This window comes from Calypte anna, chromosome 8 (genome assembly GCF_003957555.1).
Source record: "Calypte anna isolate BGI_N300 chromosome 8, bCalAnn1_v1.p, whole genome shotgun sequence".
Taxonomy (NCBI): domain Eukaryota; kingdom Metazoa; phylum Chordata; class Aves; order Apodiformes; family Trochilidae; genus Calypte; species Calypte anna.
The window spans coordinates 25,412,377-25,437,058 of NC_044254.1; the positions used below are offsets into that span (position 1 = coordinate 25,412,377).

General features: G+C 40.2%; 1 protein-coding gene across 1 annotated transcript in view; it reads right to left on the minus strand.

Annotated features, from left to right (window-relative positions):
* Nucleotides 1–8,134: 8,134 nt before the first annotated feature.
* Nucleotides 8,135–24,682, minus strand: part of SLC1A7 (solute carrier family 1 member 7) — a 45,834-nt gene continuing 29,286 nt past the window's right edge. Inside the window, exons 6-11 of the mRNA XM_008502512.1 lie at nt 23,146–23,245; nt 22,325–22,558; nt 18,020–18,214; nt 14,619–14,753; nt 10,464–10,563; nt 8,135–8,371 (exon numbers count right to left, since the gene is read on the minus strand). Coding sequence (XP_008500734.1) covers nt 8,135–8,371; nt 10,464–10,563; nt 14,619–14,753; nt 18,020–18,214; nt 22,325–22,558; nt 23,146–23,245 — 1,001 coding nt within the window. The remainder of the gene's footprint in view (nt 8,372–10,463; nt 10,564–14,618; nt 14,754–18,019; nt 18,215–22,324; nt 22,559–23,145; nt 23,246–24,682) is intronic.

Sequence of the window (24,682 nt, forward strand, 5' to 3'; positions counted from 1 at the left end):
CTCCAGGATTGTCCATTGGAAGGGCTGTTGGAGAAAGGATCCTCCAGCTCCTGCAGGTGCTAAGGAGTCAGGGTGGCAGGCTGGATCTTAAGTCATCTGTGGTGCAAACCCCCTCTTCTGCTGCTGCTTAGCAGAAGGGATAGAGGGGACTTTTTCCTGAAAAGGCTGAGAATCTGGAGTAGCAGAAGTTAGGTACATGCAGGAGTGAGACTATGGACCTGTACTAAAAAAGGGAACAAGAATGGGAAGTGTCCTTCCTGGGATCCAGCTGCTGTTTCTTCTGCTCCTCAAAGGTACATGGAGACAGAGGAAAGAGAGAGGTTTGGAAGCTTCACAATTCCTTTCTTTTGACAGTGGTTCCTGATGTTGAACAGGAGTTTAGTTTACAATGATGTTTGTCACCATGTTGACTGAGTCCATGAATCTTTTTACAAGTTTTGCTTACAAAAAAGTACAAGAATAAAGGCATATTTTACAACTAATGTATTTGAATGGAAGAAGTCTCTTGGAAAACTCCTATGCTGTTAATTGATTTCACACTATCCTGTAATATTGGTGAGTCTTTCTCCCTGGGTTTGGGGATAATTGTTCTAAAAACATATACGTCGAGTTTTATATAGTAGGAATTTAGCCTTGTTTTTTCAAAGAGATCATTCTCTGATGGGATTAATTTATGTAAATCATTGTCATTGCCTTCTTATGTTGCTAATATAAGAACAGTGAGTAAACTCCCTAAAGAACTTCATTTCCTTTAGTGAGGAAAGTACGGGTGTACCCTGTAGCTCTGATTCATACTCCTATTGTAAAGTCAGCCAGCTGAGAGATATATGTGGAGGCAGTGGACAATAAATGTGTTCTAATAATCCAGTATACAAAATGTTTCCATAAAAATTCTTCAGTAGTATCCAAGGACATTAAACAGCCCATCAATAAAGTCTTTCAATGGTTTTGAATCAGGCAAAGGCTGTTTTAATGCACAGTTGTGCAGCCTATCTCAAGTTTTCCCCATGGTAGTTCCAGAATCTGTTTTTAGCATATGATTATGATATTGTTGAGAAGGTTGATCCTGATAAAAATTCAGATTAATTTGCAATATTCTCAGCTACAGTTGCAGAAAAGAAATTATGAGTCCCATGCTTTAGTTACTTAGGATATAATTGCATGCTTGTTGACAGTCACCAATGAAGTTTGGACTAAAAATCTTACTTAGGTCATATATTTTCTACAGGATTGAAATTAACTTTGATTACTTATATAGCAGTCTAGATATCTCCTCTTCTTTTGGATGTGGTGATCTCAGAGGTCTTTTGCATCCATGACAGTTCTGTGATTCTTTGTGATGGGGTCTCTCTAACTCAAATGGAGCAGTGGGATAAAACCCAAAGCACTTTCCTGACGTGCTGAAGGCAGTAGAGTTGATAAACCACAGGACACCCTCACCATCCACAGCTTAAAAGATTTGGCATTGGAAAACTCACTTTGATTTTTCCTCCTCTCTCTGTAAAGTAGGTAAACTCATTAAATATAAAAGAACCATTTAAGGTATTTAAATGGAAAAGAAGATGGAAGATTAGGGTTGAAAATGCCCAGTTTTACTTAGTTCTGTATAATTTCCACATGTTTTTAATAGCCTAGTGGTAAAACCCAATAAAACCACTAGAAGCAATGTAATCGTAATGAAACATCTCAAAGTCGGTCTTGTTTTTCCTTTGATTTTGCCCATCTAGCCCATACAATATTTGTAGCAGATGTCACATGAGATATCTGTGAACATAAACCACTTTTGTTTTGCTTCCCGTGCTTTTTTCCATCTTATTAAAATACCCTTCTTTGGGGGAAAAATAAAAAAGTTAGAGATATTATAGCCTTATTAGGAAAATGCAAAAGCAACAATTAACTTCATGTGGTGGGTCAAACCCTGGCTTCCAGCTAGCATTATGGGCAGACACAAGCATACATTTAATTCCTGAATAAAATGCAGATACTTCTTTTTTTATGAAAGATAACTTCTTTTAAAGCAACGGATGCAGAACTCTGTACTTTACAGAAGGAAAACTCCACTGAGGGAACCTGAGAGGCAGAAATGTGACTTTCCCTGAGCACACCTGTAATTCCCTGGGCATGGGAAGCCCAGGGTTTTGTAATGACTTAACTGAACACACTGAAGCAACAGTATTTGTTGTTGTGCTAGACTGAAGGCTCTTATGCTAGTTTGGAGAGAAGGACAGCCTGCCCTACCACTGAAAGGCTTTGTGGGAGTACAAATTTTCTTTGTATCACAAGTATGAGGAAATTACTTGTTCCATTAACTACATAGTCTTTTCCACTAGATTTCACAGATGTTTGGGGATGCCTGCAGACCTGTCTGCTTTGTTTTTAGTGGCAGAAGCTTTGAGAAGAGAGGGTTGGCTTGGTCTATCCCTACATTTCTGGCTGTTTGTACCCTCTCATCTTGGAGCTAGCAAGGAAAGAAGGTTTAATTCTATTGCAGAAGTGACTAAACACTGTGCTTCACCTTGCAGTACCTCACTATCTTATCTCCCTGAAGCCTTCTTTATTCTTTCCCCAAACTACCACTCTCAGTAACAACCTGCTAAGATTTTCCGTTGACAGCCTGCAAAATATCTGAAATATCCTGTGACTCCAGGCTGCCAAATGACTCAGCTGTACCAAACCCATCCCCATATATCATTTTCTAGGCTATGGGGATGCAACTGTTGCTACTTTATAAACGATGGAATCTAAGGTTTTGTCACTTAAAACAGGAGCCTGGCAATTTCTATGAATACTGTAGATAGTGATCCTGGCTTTCCAGACAGACAGAAGTGGCTGATCTGAGGTAATCATATGAGTACCCTTTAATGTTATGTAACTGTTCAGCTGATTTATCCTTACCATGCAACACACTGTTGAATTAGAAAAATAGGGTTTTTTTTCTCTGTTTTTAGATAGGAAGCAAACCCTGCATTCTTGTGGTCACTTGACCATGAGATCCCAGGAAAAGTCTGAGGTAGTGAGTAATGAACTGGATGCAAGCAGTGACCAGCCTTCCTTTTCTTTTGGTCTCATCCATTTTGGGTTTTATGGGACAAACTGTTATAAATTCCAGATGTACCAATCAGTATGGTCCAAGGTAGTTGGAAATGGAATTTTGAGCATATGTTGCCTTCTTAGTGGTACTTGAGATCAGGCTAAAGTGAGAAATCTGTGTATTTCATGTGTGGCTCAGCTGTTAGTAAATGGGTGCTTTCCCTTTGCCTGCTCTGTGGCCTCCTTTTCAGCTGTGGTACAGCCAGATATTTTCTATCCATTAGGACTGCAAAGAGAAGTGCTCCCCCACTGCAAGTTAGGCACCAGTAGCATCCCAGTGGAAAAACCTACATTGCTTTCTCCTCTCACTGGATTTAATTCTCAGCTGGAGGGCTGTGATCTCAGCCAGCTCAGTGCCTGGAGGAGAAACTCCTCATTGCCACTGTGCCTGTAATGCAAGCAAACTGCTTGGATGTAGGAACACACCTGGACACTCAGCAGAGTCCCAGACCCAGGAGTACTTAGTTAGCATCAGGCAAGATCAAAGGCAGCCTGAGTTTTTTCCAGATTCAATTCTCAGGTTACAAATTTTGCTTGGACACATCAACCACCTTCTGTTAGTAGTTACCTCATTTTTTATGGAAAGTACAGAAAGGGCTGAGGTAATTTCCAAGACAATCCATCTGGCTCAAAGATGAGGCTTTCGGTCTGCTTTGAAAGTGTTGAAAATCTGTTCTCTGTTGTTGAAAAAGGACTAAAAGGAATATTTGTTGTAGAATTGAAAGAGAGAGCTCATCAAATGATGATGCTACAGAGACACTGTATTTTCTAAGTGCTTTAGAAGTGCCAGGATAGCATGGAGTGTGTCTACAATGTAGTATTCTAGCTAATTATTTAGATAATCTTATGTTGGGATACATACTCAGATGACACAATTAAGCTTAGCTGCAATTAAGTAATATAAATGTCATCAATTAAGACTAGCTGAGAATATGAGTGGTGGTATTAGTACCATAAACTTCTCTATTTGGGCTGGCAGCAAAAAGCTCTTGGGAGCAGTGAGATGTGTAAGTGCTCTGGTTGGGTCTCTTTCTCCCGGTTCTAATTCTTGCACAAGGATTTATTAAAGCAATTCAGCATTTCAAGACTTCCTTGACAGTGGCAAAATTCTCAAGAACCTGTTTTGAGAAGTCTTTAAAGATGTTTTATGCCACAACAATCTGCAGCAGCATCTTTCCTCTTCATAGTGCATCCATAACAATGCAGTTGCAAATTAAGCAGCATGAAATGGCTGTCTCTGATAATTACGTGTTAATTTGGGTTACTTCCCAAATTATTCCCTAGCTGTATACAGTGCACCACATGTCTTTATGATCTTCTCTCCTTCCTCAACACTTTCCCCTAGAGTGTCTTGAGTCTACTTTAATTGGCCAAGTTCCCTTTCTTTTTAGCACAGGGAGGCAACTTCAAAATAAGGTTGAATGTTGCCAATTAAGAAATATGTTCTTTCCACATATACTTGAAAGTATTCCATGCAAACTGATGCAATTATTGATAGAGTGGCTGTTTGGTTGTTTTTTTTCAGCATAAAACTTTTGAGACGATAAAGGTCACATCTTTGTTTTTATGCTCTGAAAGTGGAAGCGACATATTTACCAGCACAAAGCTTGCACTCTAACCTGATAATCAACAGCTTCCTAATTTTTCTTGGAAGAATGTCTGATCACAGCTTGAAAATGTGAACAGATCCATACATGCAAAGGTGATATGGAACCCACTGCCTGTTTAATTGCACTATGCTTGACAACAAACACCATGTGACACAGAAGACAGCTAAGATGGAGGAAAGCTTACCTTAAAAATCATTTGAACTTCAGTGTTTACAGTGGTGGTTTGTGTTCTGTAGTACAGAATAACTGTAGTAGCAGTCAGTTGCTCCAGTCAAGGTCACACTGCATTAAGCAATGTGTATTTACCAGAACTCTCATTAGCAGTGTTTGATACCACAAATGATAAAAGTCAGGTGAGCAACTGGACCACTGTGTTCCTCCTTCCCACACTGCAGCTGCCTCTGTGGTGTAAAGCCCCAGATAACAGCAGTCGAAAATAATCTTGCCCCAAAAAGTGTTTGGAAAAGCAACACATCAAGTGCCAAACAGTAGTTCCAAGGTCCATGATGCAGTGACTCACACAGATAAGGATGAATTATGAATGGTGGAATTTTAATGGTGAATGGGAAGTACATATTGGTATAAATCCAATTTTTAAAGATCTGAATAATATAGTGCAAAAAAAAATTAAAATCAAATCAGCAAAGCAAAGCTGCATAGTCTGTGAATAGGGTGTGAATGCAGAAGGCTAATTTAAAACAGCCTGTTGATTCCATAAAAATATTCCTTCACACATGAGATTTCCACATTCCCTGCTTACCAAACAGAGTGTAAAGGGCAAAATTATGTTTTTTTTTACTGTGTAGGACTTGTGTAGTTCAACTGTCTGCTCCTTCTGTTCTTTGATGCTTTATCTCATCTGAAGTTCTTGTAGAAGTTGCAGCTTCTTAGCACTGGAGGTGGCTTAGACCTCTTGAGACAAGACTAAGCTGAGAAGTGTCAGACTAAGTGTCTGTGGTTCTAAGTGAGCTGTCTCAGGCAAGCAGGCAAAAGGATTCACACTTTGTAGTTAGCCCAGGGTTGCAGGTGGCTGGAGAAGGTGGTGATGGTAAGGCAGACCAGGACACCTTGGCATGGTGTGTGGGTAGACTCATCCAAGACCACCTTGTCTAGAGGTACTCATTCCAAATCTTGGATCTATTTGTCCCCTTTCTTCATAAGTTCTATCTATGTAAAGTGATTGTAAAGTGATAAATGACGGGTAGGATTTTACTGTCACTTCACATAGCTGTAAGTGATTGTGTGAAGTTGATATTTTGTGATGTTTTCTTTGCTGGCAACTTCACCATGCAGAGATGCTGGGTGATGCCCCCTCCACTTGCACTTACACTGTGCCATCCCTTGCTGCTCTTTCTTGTCCCTGTGTCACCCCTTCACTTCCATTGACACAACTATTTGCTAGGACTGTGCTAAAACCATATGTGTACTGGTTTGAATTAAAAATACTTCTCATCTCATTCTATGTCTGGCCTCATGAATAATTGGGTCTGTGCAGCTGGGAGAGAAGGGGAGGCAGTGAGGAGAGGAATGGACAGCTGGGGAAGGATGAAGGGGACCTCCTGGAGCTGCCAGTGCAGCTGAGGTGGAAGTATCAGATGCTGCATTTGTCAAGCCAATGCTCCTGTCTGTTCAGAGAGGTACAGATCAGCCTCAGCCCTCCCAAATCTCTCATTTTAATGGCACACTGCAGAGCAGGTCCAGCACAGGACTTTTTCAGGAGTGCATTGTCCTGAGTTGTTCCAGTTCTTCCCTATTAGTTGTGTTCTGTGTTTGCTGTTTTCACTCCAGGACCAAATTGGGAAAATAGTTACCAACAAGATGTATTCTCAAATTAATACTCCATTTTTTTAGGAATTATAGGCCAATTAGATAATTGTTTTTTCTTTCTGGCTTTACCATTTGATATTTAACTTACCTATAGTACAGCCCTCTGAGGCAACTGGTTACTCTGTGACAAAAGAAATAGTCTGAACAGGAGCACTCAAAGAAGAGGTAAATATGCATATCCCAGGAAAATCATTAATCATGTGCATGAAACTCTTCTAGTGAAGCAGCAGCAATTTCTGGCAGGAATTCTCCTTTTTTGACTGGGTTATTTTTTCTCTACAGATGAGAGGAGCATATTATAATACCAGGCACATGTTACCCAAAACTGATACACCACAAGTAGATAAATAGAATGTGTCATGTGTATTGGTATGAACTAGTGTGTCATCTCTTGATCAAATCCCAGCTTTTCAAAAGGTCTCCTCACTTCCACACTCCATTTTGGCAGAGAAATAAGAAGACCCTAACAGAAGTGGACAGACAGCCTGGTTTTGAAATGGCAGGTTTATTAAAAATGTTCTCTATCAATCACAAGCATTGGAAACATAGTGGGTTTTATTGTAACTGAAAGATTCAGCAGACAGTGGAAAGGGAGTAACTGTTGATGTAATTCAGTCACTGAATTATGAGAAATAACAAGTCAATTTCCACAGCAAACTCAGAAAACCTCGAGATCACTCAGTATCACTGGGTTCCAGGTTGTGTTCAGTCTGCCCTTAAGATGAAGCATATGGTTCACAAGCTTGAGCTTTGGGTTTATAGATATTTACAGTGGAACAACCTAGACATTACAGGAGAGGACACATTAGCACCAGTGCTTATGGATTAGAGCTCACATAGCCTCTGCCCCTGCGTGTGCATGGTACTGACTCTACTGAAGAGTTAGGTTAAAAAAAGGTTAATAAATCTGGCACTTGAAAGGTAAACTGTGCTCTGCAGTGACCCAGGAATTCTTCATGTTAGGTGTCACACTTGACTGAAGGCTGCCCATCAGAATTACCTTACTGTGCTTTCTTTCAAAAATGCATGTTTTGCTCCACCTGTGCTTGAAGCATTTTTTAGCAGTGTGTGTAACCCCTTGAGATCAGGAAATAAATGTGACTTTCTTACTGCTGTTCTACAACTAAGCACAAATGCTACATTTAACAGATATTAGACAGAATTAATACCTTTAGCAGTTTTGGTGAAACATTTTCACGTAGCAAAAAACCCTATATAAATACAGTGTTTGTAATTACTGAGATTCAAAAAAAAAAAAAAAAAAAAGGCTTTGGTTAGAAAATCAAAAAGGGTCAAATAAAAAAAAACTTAAAAAAAAGAAGCCAAAGTAGTGTGAAAGTCTACACTGGAGTCAGATGAGTGCAGAATAAAACAGTAGTCATCCATTAGTAAATTTTTCAGTAGTAAAATCTTCCATCTAAAGAAGCCCATGTCTCTTGCAAGCTCTGTGCCTTTCAGATGTTCACAGCTGGTCTCCTAGCTCCAGTACAAGCAGGGTGGCCATAATTCCACATTTTCCTGTTCAAGGCAAAGAGTCCCTCTTCCAGCTGTGAGGTAGAGATCGGGTATCAGGTCACTGGGGTACGCGATACCACTGAGTGCAGCAGTTACACATTTGTTTCTAGTTCATTTATTTCAATAGTGCAGTGGTCTTTATTGTTGGATTTCTCTGTGTGATTCTCCACTGGACCTTCTTCTTGCTCCACTTGTACAGGTATATGGTGCTGAAACCCTTTCACTGTTTCTGGTCCACGAGCTTCATTCATGGTCTTCACACAGCCATTTCTCTGGTAAGCCACAATCTGATGAACGTTAATAGGCTTAGTTTCACAGATCAATGGCACCTATGTGAAAAGCATTAGGATTTGGAATACTGCCACTCTTTGCTATATACAACAGGAAAGGAATTTTTACTTGTAGAGCCTGTGGTCTGCTTTACATTCACCAGGATTATCTGGGACCTCCAGAGACTTCCAGAACCTGTTTCTCAAATACACTAAAGAGCCTCTGCACTTTCTGGATAAAGTGAAGATATCTCTGAGTATGTAAAAACGCAAATTCTGTCACAACTCTAATTTAACTTATACCCACAGTAATAACTGTTTGCATCAGTAAAGTGATACAAGTTGGGTAAAAAAAGACTAGAACTGCAGGGCTAAGTTCAAAAGATACAAACCCTCAGTGACTGAGCTGTGCACAGTCATTGCTCTTGAGTGCAACTACATAAACCAATAAGCATTTTTTTGCTGCCACATTGTTTTTGTGCCTTTCTTCTAACCCAATAAACTACCACCTACCTTTTCAGTTTGCACCATTTCAAAAGAAATAAAAGGGATTTTATTGACAGATTGCTAAATTAAATATTGAAGTACCCTCTAAATCAAACCAGAAGTTCTGATGGGGAAAATAAGACGTAAATACTGGCAGAGAAAAGAGGTGGGCTTGCAGCTGAGAAAATTTGGCCTTTGGGTATATATTACTAACTCCACAGATTATGCAGCCAATATTTATGGCAGATTAATGGTATATTTTAATACAATTATAGACTATGATGCAAAGAAAAATCTCATCACCAATGACTAAATAATCCCTTAGGAGGGATTTTATATTCTTGAAATATTTCTTCTTGAGCTCTGAGTTCTAAATTCAGCAATGACATGGCAGGGGGCCTGTGTTATGCAGGAACTCCAACTACACTTCTGGATTCATAAAGGATTACATACCTTACAATTAAGTTATATGTTTAGTTTTTCTGTAGCTAGCTACATGTGTAGCTCATATATTCAGGCCTAATCCTGTCATCAGTAATTACTGAGGGTCCTAAGTACCTCTGAGGAAAAAGCCTGTCTTTCTGCATAAAACTTGAAAGAATTTTAAATGCATGTTGCAGGAAGGCATGGGAATGGGATTTACCAGAAATACTGCCTGTAAAGTGGGAGAAATAATAACAGAAATAAGACTTTGATATAAGTACTGTTTTCTTTGTACAGTATTACAAATGCTGCCCAGAAATTAAACATGCCTTGTGAATCAGTCACGATGAAGAAACTTTTCTGCTTAAACTCTTCTGTATTTGTGGAGGAAAGGCAGGGAGAATTTGCCATGAGCTGAAATGATTGGGGATTAGCACCCCCAAGCATGATGGGTTTGTGGAATTAGGAATCTCTGCTGTCATGGATTAAAAGAAAGAGCATGAGAAGGTGAAGGGAAAGACTGGATGACGAATGGCAAAGAGGAAAGAAAAAAAAGGAGTCAAAAAAATATGAGTGGAGGGAAGCAGGAGCAAAAGATAGAGTTAGGTTAGGTGTGGTGTATGGAGTAAGTTATAGAAAAGGGGAAACAAAGATGTAAGGAGGGACTTGTATTAAATGTTAGAGGCATTAAGGTGCCTGAGAATGAGGTCAAGAATGGAGCAATAAGCTTGTGCTAGTCCAGTAAGGAAATTATTGCAATGGGGGCTTCAGATTATACTAACACAGAGGCCTGAAACACCCAGGGTTGTTGCTTTCGTTGTGAGTTTAATGACTATGCATATACCCACTCCCAGATACCTTTCCCTCTTTACCTTTTCCTATACTCAACACTCAAGGACATTTGTCACCCTGCTTTGTGGCTGGTGATATTTTTAGAAGGACAATTTACTGGCCAGTCAGGGCTTGGGCAGTGAGTGCTGCACAGTTCCAGCAACTCAGGCATTTGCAGGACACTGCTGCTCCTCCTGCTCCCAGCCCGTGTGCAGACTCAGTGGCTTTTTGCATGACCTCATGGAAAATGACCTCTCCACCCCATCTGGCCAAGCAGCACATTGCCCAGTTCTGTCCTCTCCCTAAAACACCTTCTATAAACTGGATGAAACAACTGGGAGGCCCAGGGCTCTAAGGTTCTTTGCTGTAATAGGGCACATGGCCAGCATCCCCTGGCTCATGGTGTTGTTACCTCATCACCATCCTTGATGAACTCCTTCCGGCAAATGTGTGCCATGATCCCAGCAGCCAGTGCATCTCCCAGGACGTTGATCATTGTCCTAAACCTGTCTCTGGAAAATGAAATAGCAATGATAAGTTGTTGGCCTGTGCCTTCATCACTACAGCTGAAGGCCAGTTTGGCTGTTTTTTAATTTATTTTTTTTTTTTAATCAGCTAACAAGTTTAGGAATGGTAGTAAGGAGTGTGACACAGGAGAGCCACCAGTGAGTGAGCTCCTTAGTGGGGTTTTCAGCCTTTTCAGGCCCCTGTGCCCTGTGCTGCCACACTCTTCAATTTGTAACTGAGCTAACTGGAGCAGCTATGCAAGCTGATTCAGCACTGAAAAGCTTAAACACAACAGATTAAGATTGCATTTATGTCAGAGCTTTTACAATTTTTTTTGTCCAAGTTTTTACATTAAGGTCCACTATTATGGCCTGATCTGGAGGCTGGTGCTGCAAATACCTTAATTCAACAGAAGTAGAGGGCAGCCAGTGCATCCAGTACCTAGTATTAGTTATCAAGGTCCTAATCTCAGCAATCAAAGTGCTGGTTAAGAAGCTTCTTGTATTAGTAGACTGTGCAGAATACAGTTAAAATTATTTAGAAGAGAGCTGCATAACCACACACACAAAATAAACAGGCACTGAATATATTTAAATCATGTTCATTTCTGAAAAAAGTTATCTTTTCTGTGCCTACTAGGGGCTTGTAGAGATTCCTCATTTTCAGTTAACTTTTTTTCCAACTTAAATTTTTATGCTTGATGGTATTTTTTATATATACAGTTTCATTATTTTTCTTTTTTTTTCATTTATGGGATGTCTTCCTTGTTTACACCTTCTACCCACTGTCTAAAACATAAATTTATTAAAGTGCAGACTGTAAATACACAAAAGTAAGTGGTTGTCATAGGCAAGTGTTACACTTGAAACAGCTTAGGATCTGTTAGCTAGAATGAGATTTCAAGTAGATGATACAGCTTTTAAGTCTGAAGTATATCACATATTTTCCAAGAAAAACATACACATCTGAAAACTGTGTTATATTGTTAACTTAATTTATTAATGTGGGTTATAAAATGGAGGTTCAGAAGTCTCCAGATGTTTGGCTTATGAAAGTCAGTGGCAGTCCAATATAAACGCTGCCCAGTGTTCTGATCTTGTGTCTTAATATAGAAAAGGACTGAAACTGTGTGCTGATTTTTTGGTCAGATATTTTAGGCATGTACACGTGCATGCAAATGTTTGTCCAGTTGCCTGCCTAATTACCATGGAAGTTCCTGCAGGAAAGGTCACTCGTGTGTGTGGTTACCCAAATTGTACATGCAAGTGCACGCAACTTCAGCAATAAGATTCCACAATCTTCACCTTGGTGTGCTTGGTGACTCCATGACCCAGTACTCTGCTTGTTTGCTGAATCCATTTTTCTAATTCCTGCTGTTCTGATTTGGGGTTTTGCCTTGAGAAAAATTCCTCCAAGACTGTGTTAAGCAGGAGAAGTACAGTGACAGTGCATGCTGATATTGATTCCCATTACACATGGACTTTTTTTTTATTCCCTTGGTTGATCATCAAATTTTGATTCCTGGAAAGATATTCCCAGCTGTTAATTTTGGATTGTGCAAAGAGTCAGCTGTGGTAGAGAAGCAGCTATATGAGCAGAGCTCAAGTGTTTGCACTCACTTTTTTGGCTCTAATTAGCATCCCTTCCAAGGACAGGATTGTTCAGAGGAAACAGTGCACCATACTGAAACCCTTAAGAAATTGTATTGCCTGCCATATCATTTGATCAGTTCTATTCCATATTTCTGTGTGTATGGAGTAGTCTGCACTATGCAGGAAGGAAACCAACACTGCACATCACTTGTATTTTTCCTCTAAGAGGCCAAATGCTGCTAGCAGCATTTCTTTCAGTGCAAACACCACTTTTATCTTTAGATATTTTATCTTTAGATCACATTATTAAAGACGTAAAGATGCAAAAATTTTACCTTATGTTTAACACAGTAAATGAGGAACATTTTTATTTTCTTCTTTATGTCTCTGGGCACTAACTGAAGGTATGAAGTTCACATACATGTTATGGTTACCTAAATGAGTTGTAATGCCTGCAGTGCATTGTAATGAGTATTTCAGTCTTGTGAGACCATCTAACCAGCCTTCTTTAAGCATTCTTCATACTCCAGTACTTCCTAAACTAAAATTGAAAATATTCATCATGTCAACTATGTTGACACTTTGCATCTGCAGGCTCTTGAAACCACCAAGTGCAGAAATACAGAAATACATTTTTTGTAGGAAAGGAAAGATAGAGAATTGGGTCTGCTCCTTGCTCACTTTTTAATACCATCTGGAACTATAGACTGAATAAGGTTTATTTCTGTTGTTTTGAAAAAAATTGTAAGACAAAGAGAAACATAATTCTTATATATGCTGGAAGACTTACTGGAAAAACAATGAAATGTTGATCTTGCAAGAGCTGGGTGAAAACTGAGCAATATAGTAGGAGAAGGCCTTTGTATTGCAGCTTAAAATACTTCCATTTTGTTGTGCTTCATTAACTATTAAACTTGAGTGACTAGCATCAAAAGGCTGCTGTATTAAAAACTGAACTGCCCCGCCCAAGTTTTGGTACCCACAGCAGATCCTATTTATTCTTTGCAGAAGAATATTCCTTAAATAAAGTATTTCAAAATGTGCACACAACACAACACTCCTGACTCTTATTGTAATATAGTAGTCTGTTACACTGAAGAGGGAAGTAAACTATTTATTCTCACAGTTCTTTGTAGAAAAAACCCCAGTGGCTTAAAGCTGAATAAAATAGGAACTAGAATAGAATGGACTTGTAACATATTTTGACCCAGAACCCTGATGTAATGGAACTCCACTGAATTAATGCAGATATATTTATGTAGATGAAATAAAAATTAACTTGGATTGTTTCCTTTTGACTCCATGAATTAATTATTTAGCTAATTGAAATTCTAATGAGCTAGGGACCAATATTTTACCATTTATCTTATTAGACCATTAAAAATTGTTCAATTGATTTATGGATATCTACATAAAAGTTAAGACCTCAAATGAACCCTTCCTTATGAATTGTTGAGGTGTTTTTTTAACGGGTGACAGGAATCTCTTATTCTATGTGTTAAGTTTTTGCCTCTTCTGTTCAGTCCTCAGTGCTTAGTGAATGGAGCAAAGTAACCTCTCTAGGGAATGGCTGCACTTGCAAAACATAGCTCTGCAGGGGGCTACAAATTGCTGCTGCTGCTTAATTAGCCCTGAAATCAGAAAGGGCAGAACCACATCAGGATCTGTGATGAACAGAAAACTGAATCAGTCCTAATGCAGTGCCTTGCAAGTACAACCTTCATGTTATGTATCTGATGGATCTGGTCACAGTCGGGGTAGCTCTGCACAGCACAACCCTTACTGTGGTCTCATGGGATGGGTGGCAGTGGGGTGGCAGCACCTCCCTGCTCTGGCACTGCTAGAAGTGTCAGGGGACTGATAAGCAGAGTGCAGGCAAAACACATTTCCTAGGAATGTCAGCCCCTTATCCAAGGCAAGGTCTCAGAGTTGCACCTGATGGATATTTTTCTAGCCTGACTTTACAATTTCTCATGAAGGTGAGCCTCTAACCTGGCTCGGTGCAGCCACTTCTATTGCTTTACTGCCCTTCTAGATAAAAATTATTCTCAAGTTTTCCTGTGACCTGATTTAAGGTAGTTATTCTGGTTTTCCTTCTCCCTCCCCATGAATATGAAGAACAATCAACTCCTGTCCTCTTCAGGAAATCTTAGCCATATGAGAAACCACTGTGGTACCCTCTTTCAACCTGTTCTGGTTTTAGGCTAAACAAACTCCTCTTCTGCAGCCTTTTCATGTACATCATATTGTCCAGATCTCATCTAGTTTCTCCCTCATACACCTAGGTCCTTTTTTCAGCATAATGCCCACTTTGGCAACAAATTTCTTATGAGGCCACATTGGCTCCATTTCAAACAGTTACTTCAAATGTAAGTGAATGTATATTTGTATTACCGTACCACTGGATATCATTTGCATTTTTAGCAACATTGCCACACTGGAAACCTCAAAATCTTGGTGCTACTTACAGTGCCCAGTCAACAGCAATGATCAGGGTGATGTCATCTGTCGGGAGCCCAACTGAGGTCAGGACAATGACCATGGTCACCAGGCCAGCTTGAGGGATACCTGCAGCACCTATACTGGCAGCTGTTGCTGTGATACTTAAAGAAAGAAAGAAAGAAACTTTACCAGTGGTGGAACACTCTGCAAGAAACCACATCATGTTTCTATGGGAGTTTTCCTAAACCCAAATCCTTCTTACACAACCCAGGAGTGTCAGGATTTTGTGGACAGAAGCCAGGGCAGAGAGCAAGAACATGCCCAAGTGTCTGCCCAGTGCTCAGTTCTCACCATCTACCTTCAAGGGGGTGGGTCACTTCAGTGTCACCTCAATAACACAAGTGCAGGGTTTTGTGGCCAGCCAGCCTGGGGGGCTTCTCTGAGCTCTCAGCTTCTCCTTGTTCAGGGCACCACACGCCCCTGTGTGCCAGAAATCTGCCAGCAGTCCCCACTGCTGCTTCACCATTGGCAGCAGAGCTCCCAACAGCCACTTCTAAATCATCAGTACCAGTTCCTGTTCCAGGCAAATCCTCAGATGGCTGTGGATGGGGCTTTTAATGTCAATCCATCAGAAGGAGGATAGGCCAAGGGTAAAAAGGCTGCGCCAAGGGTGAAGTCCTTGCATAGCACATGGCTTTGCATGCTTGGATCTAAATATGAAGCAAGCACGGATGTAAATTCACCTCTTCAGTTACTGGAAAGCATTTTTCTTGACATTAACACCAATTTTTCATCCAGACAAGCAGAAACAAATGTGAGACCAGGGCAAGAGTGGACCTGGCAGGCTTAACATTTCCTTCTTAATGCTATTTTTAGGGGAGAGCTTTCATGCCTTTTCAAGGATCAGAACTGACCGGATATATTTATTTACACCCATCTGGCCACTTCCAAGAGCTAGGCCATCCAGCAGAAAGACAAAAAGCTTGGAATGGGCTGCCCACTGAAGTGGTGGATTCTCTGTCCCTGGAGATATTTCAAAAGAGACTGGATGTGGCACTCAGTGCCATGGTCTAGCAACCGCAACGGTGGTTCAAGGGTTGGACTCGATGATCTATGAGGTCCCTTCCAACCCAGCCAATTCTATGATTCTATGTACACTGATAATCCACTGCATTCATCAATCCAGAGTTTCAGAGCTTTTGGCAAGGAGTGAAGTTTCATCGACCTCTTGTGATGGAAAATGAGGGTAACCATATTCACCCCTGTCAGAACTGAGACACAGAGCTATCCAGTATCCTGCTCCACAGCTGTACAGTGTGCCAGTAGAGCAGCATCAGTGTTTCTAACTAGAGCCCTCTTCTGCAATAAAAAACCACAGTTGCCCGTGGGTGTTATGGGGAATGAGAATGATTTAAAACCACATTTTTCAAGTGTTAGCTTGTATAGCATCCTGATAGTATTGTAAGGAAGGGACAGGAGCTCACTAGCTAAATAAGAGATAAATGTAATGACCATTAAAAGGCTCTCCAGTTAGTGCTATCATCTGGCTGGCTAATTAGGGCTGCTTCTGTCTCTCCATAAATTAAAGGCTAGAAAGTCTCATGACTTCATTGGGAGTAAAAATAGGAATTCTTAACTAAGACTGTACAGGCAAGCTCCTCTGCTATTCCCTTGAAATGTTACCTTGATGTAAAAGTTTCTTCCTATTAACTACTTTTCATCCATATGCTAAATGGATGGGAGTAGGACCTTTAATCTCTTTTCTGCTACATCTAGGTTTGCATAATCTGTCAGTTTGCATAAACTGTCAGTCTAGATTTTACAAATTATGAGCAAAGTAGACTAATTATTTTTCTAATATTTCCTACCCCTAGCAAAAATATCCTGGCACTCAGGAATATTTGACTTTGAAATTACCAGGTCATAAAGTATCAAGATCTGGGGCAGGTTTGCTCCACAGAATAGAGTTGGAATTTGGCCTCAGACATTCAAAGTACTGAATCGACTGTGATTTCCTATTTACCACTTTTTTGTCAGTCTTTTTATTTCCTTTCCTTTATGGTATTTTTCCAAACTTCACTTGTATTTCCCTTATATTGTCTTTACTGCTCTGTGGTTCTTATGTACTAGCACTTAATATGAGCAGAGAAATTAGATAAAATAGTGTTCTGCTAAAAGAAAGTTAGAACTGAACTACTATCCATTTACCATCACCCTCTTCAGTTTTTTACATCACTATTGTCTACTTCACAGTGTATGTAAGAACTGCCCATGCTCTCTGCCATATTTTGGGTCCATGTCCTACAAATATCCCCCAGTCCAAAAGTAATCAAAAAGATTAAATTTCAGCACAGGATTATTCCAATAATTTTCAGAGAGAGAGACAGCTCAAAGCAAGAGTTCACATGGGCACAATTTTTCTCATCTAATGAGATCTTGCCAGAAACCCATTAGCAAACCTCAGCTGTCATCTGTGGTTAGTTTCAGGACTCTCCTCCTCTTGTCATGAAGGTTTTGAAGTCCAGCAGAAGATGGGCAAGGCCCAGGAGTGTAAACAGGGCCATGATGAGGTCACTGGGTGGGTAGGTAAGCAGATCTCAAATATGTTGCACAAGGCTCTGACTATGAGGAATGTTTTTCTAATCAAGGAATGTTCCCTGCTGGAAGCTGCAGGTTTCACTCCCTGAGGCATTCTTTGGCAGCCACGGGAGTTATTCTGGCAGTAACTGTTCAGCTGGATATTCTAGAGTTCTGGATCCATTACAGACCTTTCAAGGATGGAGTATGTAGCTCTAGCACAATCTGCCCATCCACAGCTTGGTTGTTTATGAAGTTTTGTGCTTTAACAAACAGCAGAGAAGACATTTTAAAAATATCTGATTGATATGACATCTTGATGAAAACCTGTCCTGATAGCAGCCTCTGTCCTCCTTCCCTGTTTCCCTAAATCCTCCAAGGTTTGAAAAGGAGCTCTGTAACACACACTCTTTCCTGTATCTGATACAAGACTTCTAGCATGGTTCTTTGGTTGGTTGGTTTTTTACCCTTTTTTTTCTCAGGTAAAGAGAACTAAAGTTAAAAATAATCCTGATGTTTAAAGGAGTGTTATAAACACCAATAATAGCAAAACGTTCCAACACTAGAAAATGATCAATGGGTGGCCTAAAAGTAAGAATTAGATGGTTATCCTCAAACAGAAATGCAATTCCTGGTGGCCACATGTTTCTGTTGGACAGTACCAGTACATTTTCTCTCTGTACAGTCCCTGATCTCTGCATTATTTAAAGAAAACCACCCTAGGAGGAATGCATCCTTTGGTAATAGCAAAGATGAGTTTTGCTCCAAACATTCCTCCACACAAGAATCGTAAGAGTGTTGGACTCAACAAGACAAACAAATCCCAGCATGTGGAATGTGAGGTTCATACCTTATAGTAATAATCTGTCCAAAATCCAGCTCGTAGTTGTTTACTTGTGCAATGAAGATGGCAGCCACTGCTTCGTAGAGTGCTGTCCCATCCATGTTGATGGTGGCTCCCACGGGCAGCACAAACCTGGCAATCCTCCTGTCCACATGGTTGTTCTCCAGCAAGCACTTGAAAGTGATAGGCAGTGTGGCTGAGCTGCAGAACAGCAGAGAGAAGCACACATTGAATTACTTTTATTTCTGGGAAATACAACGAATTGTAGCAAACCTTCTCCAGGCAGGGTGAATTTTATACTAACCAGCTGTCTACTGCTTCTCATCCCTTGGGCTGCACATCTAACTCACTTGTAGTGTAACTCATTCCTTCCCTTGAGGGGGAATAAAGGCAGTTGCATATATAAATACTAGAGTTAGAGCAAATTTTCCTCACCCATAATTAAAAATGTCATTCTCCCTCTTTCTGAAGAGAAGGGACAGAAATCCCTCAAAAGAAGTATTGTACAAATATTGTCAAATGCAAACCAGGGAAACCTCTGTTTTCTAGAAGCTGTTTTATGTAGTGTTAAACAGCGGAGCAGTAACATGAAAGCTTGACATGTTACATTTCTTTGGAGGAAAATATACTCTAAAGCACAGACCTTAATTGGTTAAATCTTAAAAAAACTTTCCTAAAGCTTTCAGCTAAAAGTTAGGGTATCTCCCAGAATTAAGTCTAAGAATTAAAAATTAATTTTTAGAGTTATATATCAATTGTGGGATAAAATGCTGCAGCCGCAGACATTGAGTATAAGCTAATGCTGGATCAGGCCAAGCTCTTGCTAGTGAGAGCCACAAAGACAGGAGGCACTGGGGAAGAACAGCTGTTCAGCCTGCTCTGTTTATCTTATCATTCAAATGCATTTTGATATTTGCTCCAAAAAATTAACAAACTGATCTCATCTCCCTTTTGCTAAATCTGCCTTTAATTTGCTCTGTGCAACAGCCAAGTTCATAGTGTTTCATAAGCAGCAAAACCATTGAAAAACTCATGTTGGTCTGCAGAGGAGATGAAAATTGCTTCTTTTGATAGAATGGACCATTGAGAAGGTGCTGCTTTAACTCATTAATGATATGGAAAGATGACCTAGAAACATAAAATTCCCTCAGGCCATTAGAACAAGAAAAGCTAAAATCCAGAGGACTTTTTGTAGGCCAAATACTGCTTTTTCAGTCCAGTCAGAGGTGACAGGCTGAGGGAAGGAAAGCAGGGAGTCAGAAATCCACAGCTCTGCACCCTAACTACTCCAGGGCAGAGCGAGGTGGGCAGTGACAGCACCTGCTGGAGACATGGTACTGATGGAGTGAAAGGAGCTCTGTACATCCCTGCTGGTGCCTGCTGCCAAAACCAGCCCATCCTGAAGCCCAGGGCTTGGCTGCATGGGCTAGCTGGCCAGGGAACTGATGCAGGGACTTGGTGCTGCTTGGAAGGATCCAAGCATCCTAAACAAGACACCAAAGGAATAAGAGACCTCCCTGTCTCTTCCATAATGTCTGTGCAAACCAAATTAGTGCTGTGATTGGGACTTCTGGAGAAATAGAAAGAGATTGAGAATGGGGTGTAGAAAATTTCATTAAAGGGAAATGGCTTGAAATAATGTTCAGATTCAGTAATATCATTGCCATGGGACAGCTGCTCAGTGGTTTTCAGGTTCCCTTGTGTTACATTCCTGAGGTTTGTACGTGGTATTGTTTTTGAATCTTGCAGTTTGAGTTTTAGCTTGAAATGAAAGCTTTCCACAGTTCCACAGGTGCAGGCTAGCTGGAATGAGTATCAGAACACTGATTTGTGGGGTTTTTTTCTATCTTTAAATGTAGACATCAACTGACACGGAAACATCTGCAAGAAACACATCAGTACACTTCAAATCAACTCTTTGTTCTCCTCTAAGATGATCTGAAAATCCAATACCCACATTATGTGTGTTACATAATGCCCCTGTGGCAAGTTTTGTTTAACCAAATGCAGATGTGTTGACTGTCAGGAGGAGCAGCTCTCCTGTCCAGCCCCAATTGCTTGTGCATGTTCTTTTGGCAGCAGCTCAGTTATGTGCAGCATCCATTCCTTTCAGTGTAACAAAGGTGAAAAGTTCAGTTATCTCTAGACAAGGCATTGCTATTTGAGCAGAAAACCAACAAAACCCATGTCAGGCCTGTGTTGACACTGGTAAGAAGAGGCAAACAGTGCTTAATCCTTCCAAAAAGTCCAAGCCCCCCAGATCTGTAAATTCAGAGCTTTTCCTCAGGACTCCCCTTAGCTTTGGTGGCATTCTGATAGTAAAGCTACTAAATCTTCTCTGGTATCAAGTCCTGCTGGTCATGGTTAACAGGCTGCGCTGCCTGCTAGTGGGAGAGCCCTACTCCCACCCTACTCCCCCTCTGGGCCTGTAAATATGAAATTAATTACCCAAGTCTAGCACGGGTCAAGTGCAACTTAAATTTTTCCTTTTTTATTGTTCCTTCATAAAATAGAGATTATTTCCCTTTTCACACTGATGGTAGTTACCACGTTGCAAAGTAATGTTTTGTGGAAAAATAAGCTTTGAAGATCATAGCAAAAAATGAATGCCAACTAATCTGTTCAAGCTATACATGTTACTTTTCTATGTATTTATTTACCCAGGTGATTTGCAGAAGATTTCCAGATTTCTGCAGATCTCACATTATTATTTATCAGTGATGATGTTCTATGCAAAGCCATATGCACTGATTACATAATCTTATTACATTTAATAAGATTAGAATTTAATTAGAATTTAATAATCTTATTAGATTATTAAAAAATTATTTATATCAGTATTTGACTGCCTCCTCAGAACTTTCTATTTATGTCAGTCCTGCCTTTTCCTTCTACTATCACACCAATTACAAATGGATTTTATTTCCAAGTGGGTCACTCTATTGTAGGAGAGATTATGTGGCTCCTTCCTCAAGGAACTTGGGAAATTATGAAGAAAAGTACAATTAGAGGCATGAAGGATAAGAAGCTGGTACAGTACTATTGTCTGAAAGGATTTATTAGTCATCAGAACCCAATTTTATAGAAATTATTCTAATATGGAAGAAGGCATTGGTGTTTAACTATGAAGTACTCTTCACTTGTCATTGTTAATAAGAAATATTCTGGAGTTAATAAAACCTTTCAACTTTTCATTATCTTTATTAATAGATGTTTCAAATTTATCATTTATCTTGTACTAATTACTAACTTGGAGTCTAAATAAGGCAGATGAAAGTAAGGGTTTGTCAGTAGTTGTCATAATTTCAAAATCTGGGCAAGATTTCAGTATTTCCAGTCTTTCTGTCAAAGAACAATAACTTTTAAAAAATCATCCCAAAGCAAAAATTGTATCAAAGAACAGTACCTTCTCCTTTCTTTAGCCCTCTTCCTTTACAACTGACAGGAGAAATAATAAATATGTAAGATGTGCTAAAGAGATCTATTTGCTTGGCATTTTCCATTTCTACTTTTATTACTGCATAGGAAGTGTTAGGTATAGCTGCTCCTGTTACTTGAGAGTAAGAAACCTCCAGCCATACATGCCATAGAACTGTGTTTTCATGGTATTGGCTACACAGAAATATTATTAGAAATTATTAGTTGTCATTCTTGTCTCCAGTCTATGCAAGTGAATTCCAGCCCCTTTCAATCACTTCTCATGCAGCAGTTTATCCATGTTGGGAGTAATTTTCATAACCAGTCCACAAGCTGTTTCCCATTTTCACTGTACCTTTGTTCAGCTATGGTTAAAACTCATTGTATATACTCTCTAAAAAGGATGCAAAAAATATTATTCTTTGAGTAGAGCAGCTAAATACTTTCCCAGTCCTGGACAATAGCTTGGAACCACAGACTTTTCTTAATGTAAAATATTTCCATATGACTGAACTAGGAGGTTCTCCACTAACACCAAAAATTAAGTTTGGACAAATTGTGTGTCCCTTATATATATTAACTTTGTAGAAGCACAGTGTTTGTTTTTATGGAAAAATACTCTATTTCCTTTCTAGTCCTCTATGAAAAGCAATTTTTATCCAATATTTTTTAAATTTAGGGAAAACAAAGTGGCAGACAGTACAGTCAAATGGTTCCCATGCATAACTTCCAAAAGTTGAGAGACACATCTTTAACAAATATACCAGTGAGTTTGGCACAGGCCATTTTTCAGATACAAATGTACAGCTATGGTGTGCTGTTCCCAAGAGAAAGCTGGAGTAAGGATCTAGAAAACTTTTTGTTTCATCTGTCCTTCTCAAAACTCTTAAATACCTGGAGGACGTGGCCAGAGCAATGAGCAAGGCTTGAAGAATCCCTCTGATGAAGACGATGGGGTTCTTCTTGGTGATAAAGAAATACATCATTGGCAGGATAAAGAGCCCATGCACCACCAGGCCACAAACCACTGTAATGGCATAGAAACCCAGTTTCTTCCCAATGGCTGAAGGGTCATCCATTTCTAAGATTTTACCAGCAATCAAGAACACAATTCCAAATGGGAAATACCTGATTAAAAGGAAAGGCAGTGATTATTAGGAGACAGCTGACTTCTACCAAACAGTAGCAGTGCAGTGACAGCAGCCTGGCTGGAAGAGGCACAGGTGGGTTCCCTGGTTTGATCAGACTCAGGCCCTCTCTCTCACACTTGAGGAGAGTGCCTGAAGCACCTGGTTAAAATAGTATTTTATGTAGGATACTCCTCAGTTAGTAGTAGCAAGTAGTAGTAAGGGATGGAAGTACCAGCTTTAGAATCTCACCCTGCTCCCTCCTTGCATGGGCTGGGTGTATTATATTCCCTCTTGGCATGGCCAACGATTGGCAGTACCCTCAGTGCATACAGCACCCATCCAGCTATACCATGTTCTGTTTTTTGGGAGTAAAATCCAAGCTGCCTCTGCCAAAATGAGAGCACAAACCACAGACAGGATGTGTGCTTCTTTATCTCCCTCCAAATGCTGAGGACCTGCAAAGCTAAGGATTTTTCACCTCATTTATTTCCCTGGAAATAAGTTTATGACATTTCTGTACATCTTCCTCTGTTGAAATTTTCTTTTAAAAAAATACTGATTTTCTTCCTAACAACAGCTACTTACCAAACAGCCACTGCCACTATCTTCATGACAGATTCATTTAAACACTGGCAAAAGCTGACCAAAGGAACACCACTGTTCCCCATTCTTCCCAACATTATACCTGCAAACAAAAGCAATCAGGTTCAATTTCTCAGTGCTTTTCCTCTCTGCTGTAGTTCAAATTGAACTTTGTGGGAGATGATTGGAAGGCTGCAGATCTTCCCCTTGTATCAATAGATGTGGGGTCTGAAAAATTTCACCTCACATACACACACACACACACAGTGAGAGCATGGGGCAGCCAGGCCACACATGGGCACTGTGCCCCACCTTGGGTTTTTTTTTTTCCATTTACACTTCCCTGAAAGTTTCTCTGTGGCAGTAGAGACTTTTGTACCATAGATTTACCCCTGAAGTAGCAAGCCCACTTCTTAAACTGTCGTAGTGCCCAGAGATGGATTTGCCTGCTCTGAGGGATCCATGGAAGACAAACTGGAAAACATTTCTCTAATAGAGGAAGCTGTGGCTGCATTATAGCTGCCTGCAACTGGGCAGCACCCAGGGGACTTTCCAGGGGCAAAGCCTCTACTGAGGTTTGTTGTGATAACAGGGAGTTAATACCTGAGGTCTCCATCCCATTATTACTTGATATCTGTCAACTAATAATAAAAATCAACAACCCTTATAATCAGTCTTGGGGGAGATAAAGAAAAGGAAGTTCATGTAAAGAAAATCCAAATGGATTCACAGACTAACCAGCAAAGAAAGCAGTGAAAACCCATTCATGTGCACTCAGTGCTCTGCAAGGAAAACAATCCATCTCTAGGCTGTGCCATCCAGCCATATATTCTCCAGACAGTGTTAGTTTCCAATAATGCATATAAATAGACATAATTTTCCTACTTTATGAATGTTCTGACATCACTCTCTGAAGGTATTATAAGTGATTGAGTTAACTGCTCAAGGAAGCACTTCAAAAGCTGCCTGCTAGGGACACTGCTTTTGAAGGCAGTTTCAAGGGGAGGCAAGGGGCTCTGAGTGGGGGATGTGCTGCCTCTTGCTCTGGATTTGCAGTGTCCTCTATCAGAAAGATCCCAGGCTCTGATCCTCAGAGCCCACATCTGCACTTGTGAGCCAGGTCTTGTGCAGCACTGATTCCAGGGAAGTCCCCTCCTGAGGCAGGGAGGGAGGTTCTCAGTTGTTTTATCCAGGGATTTCACAATAATAGTGCATTCAAGATGTGGGCTTGTAATCATGTTAGTAATCATCGAAGCTGGAACTGTTAGGTCAGAAAAAATAACTTTTATTAAGCTGGTTGCTTGTTTTTTGTAATAGGACATTAAATACAGTTCAGCTCTTCTAGCCTGGTCAGTGGTGGTTTTTACAATTTGATCTTAGCTTCTAATTCTCTATAGTGCCAAAAAGATGAAATGCCTTCTTTTTCAATTTACAGGAGTTAGTAAAATTTGCTCTTTAAAGCACTGTCCTACCAAAGCATGTGGCTGGTGATGAGGACAGCCCCAGACTGGGGCCTTCTGTCTGCAGCCCTGGTGTGTCA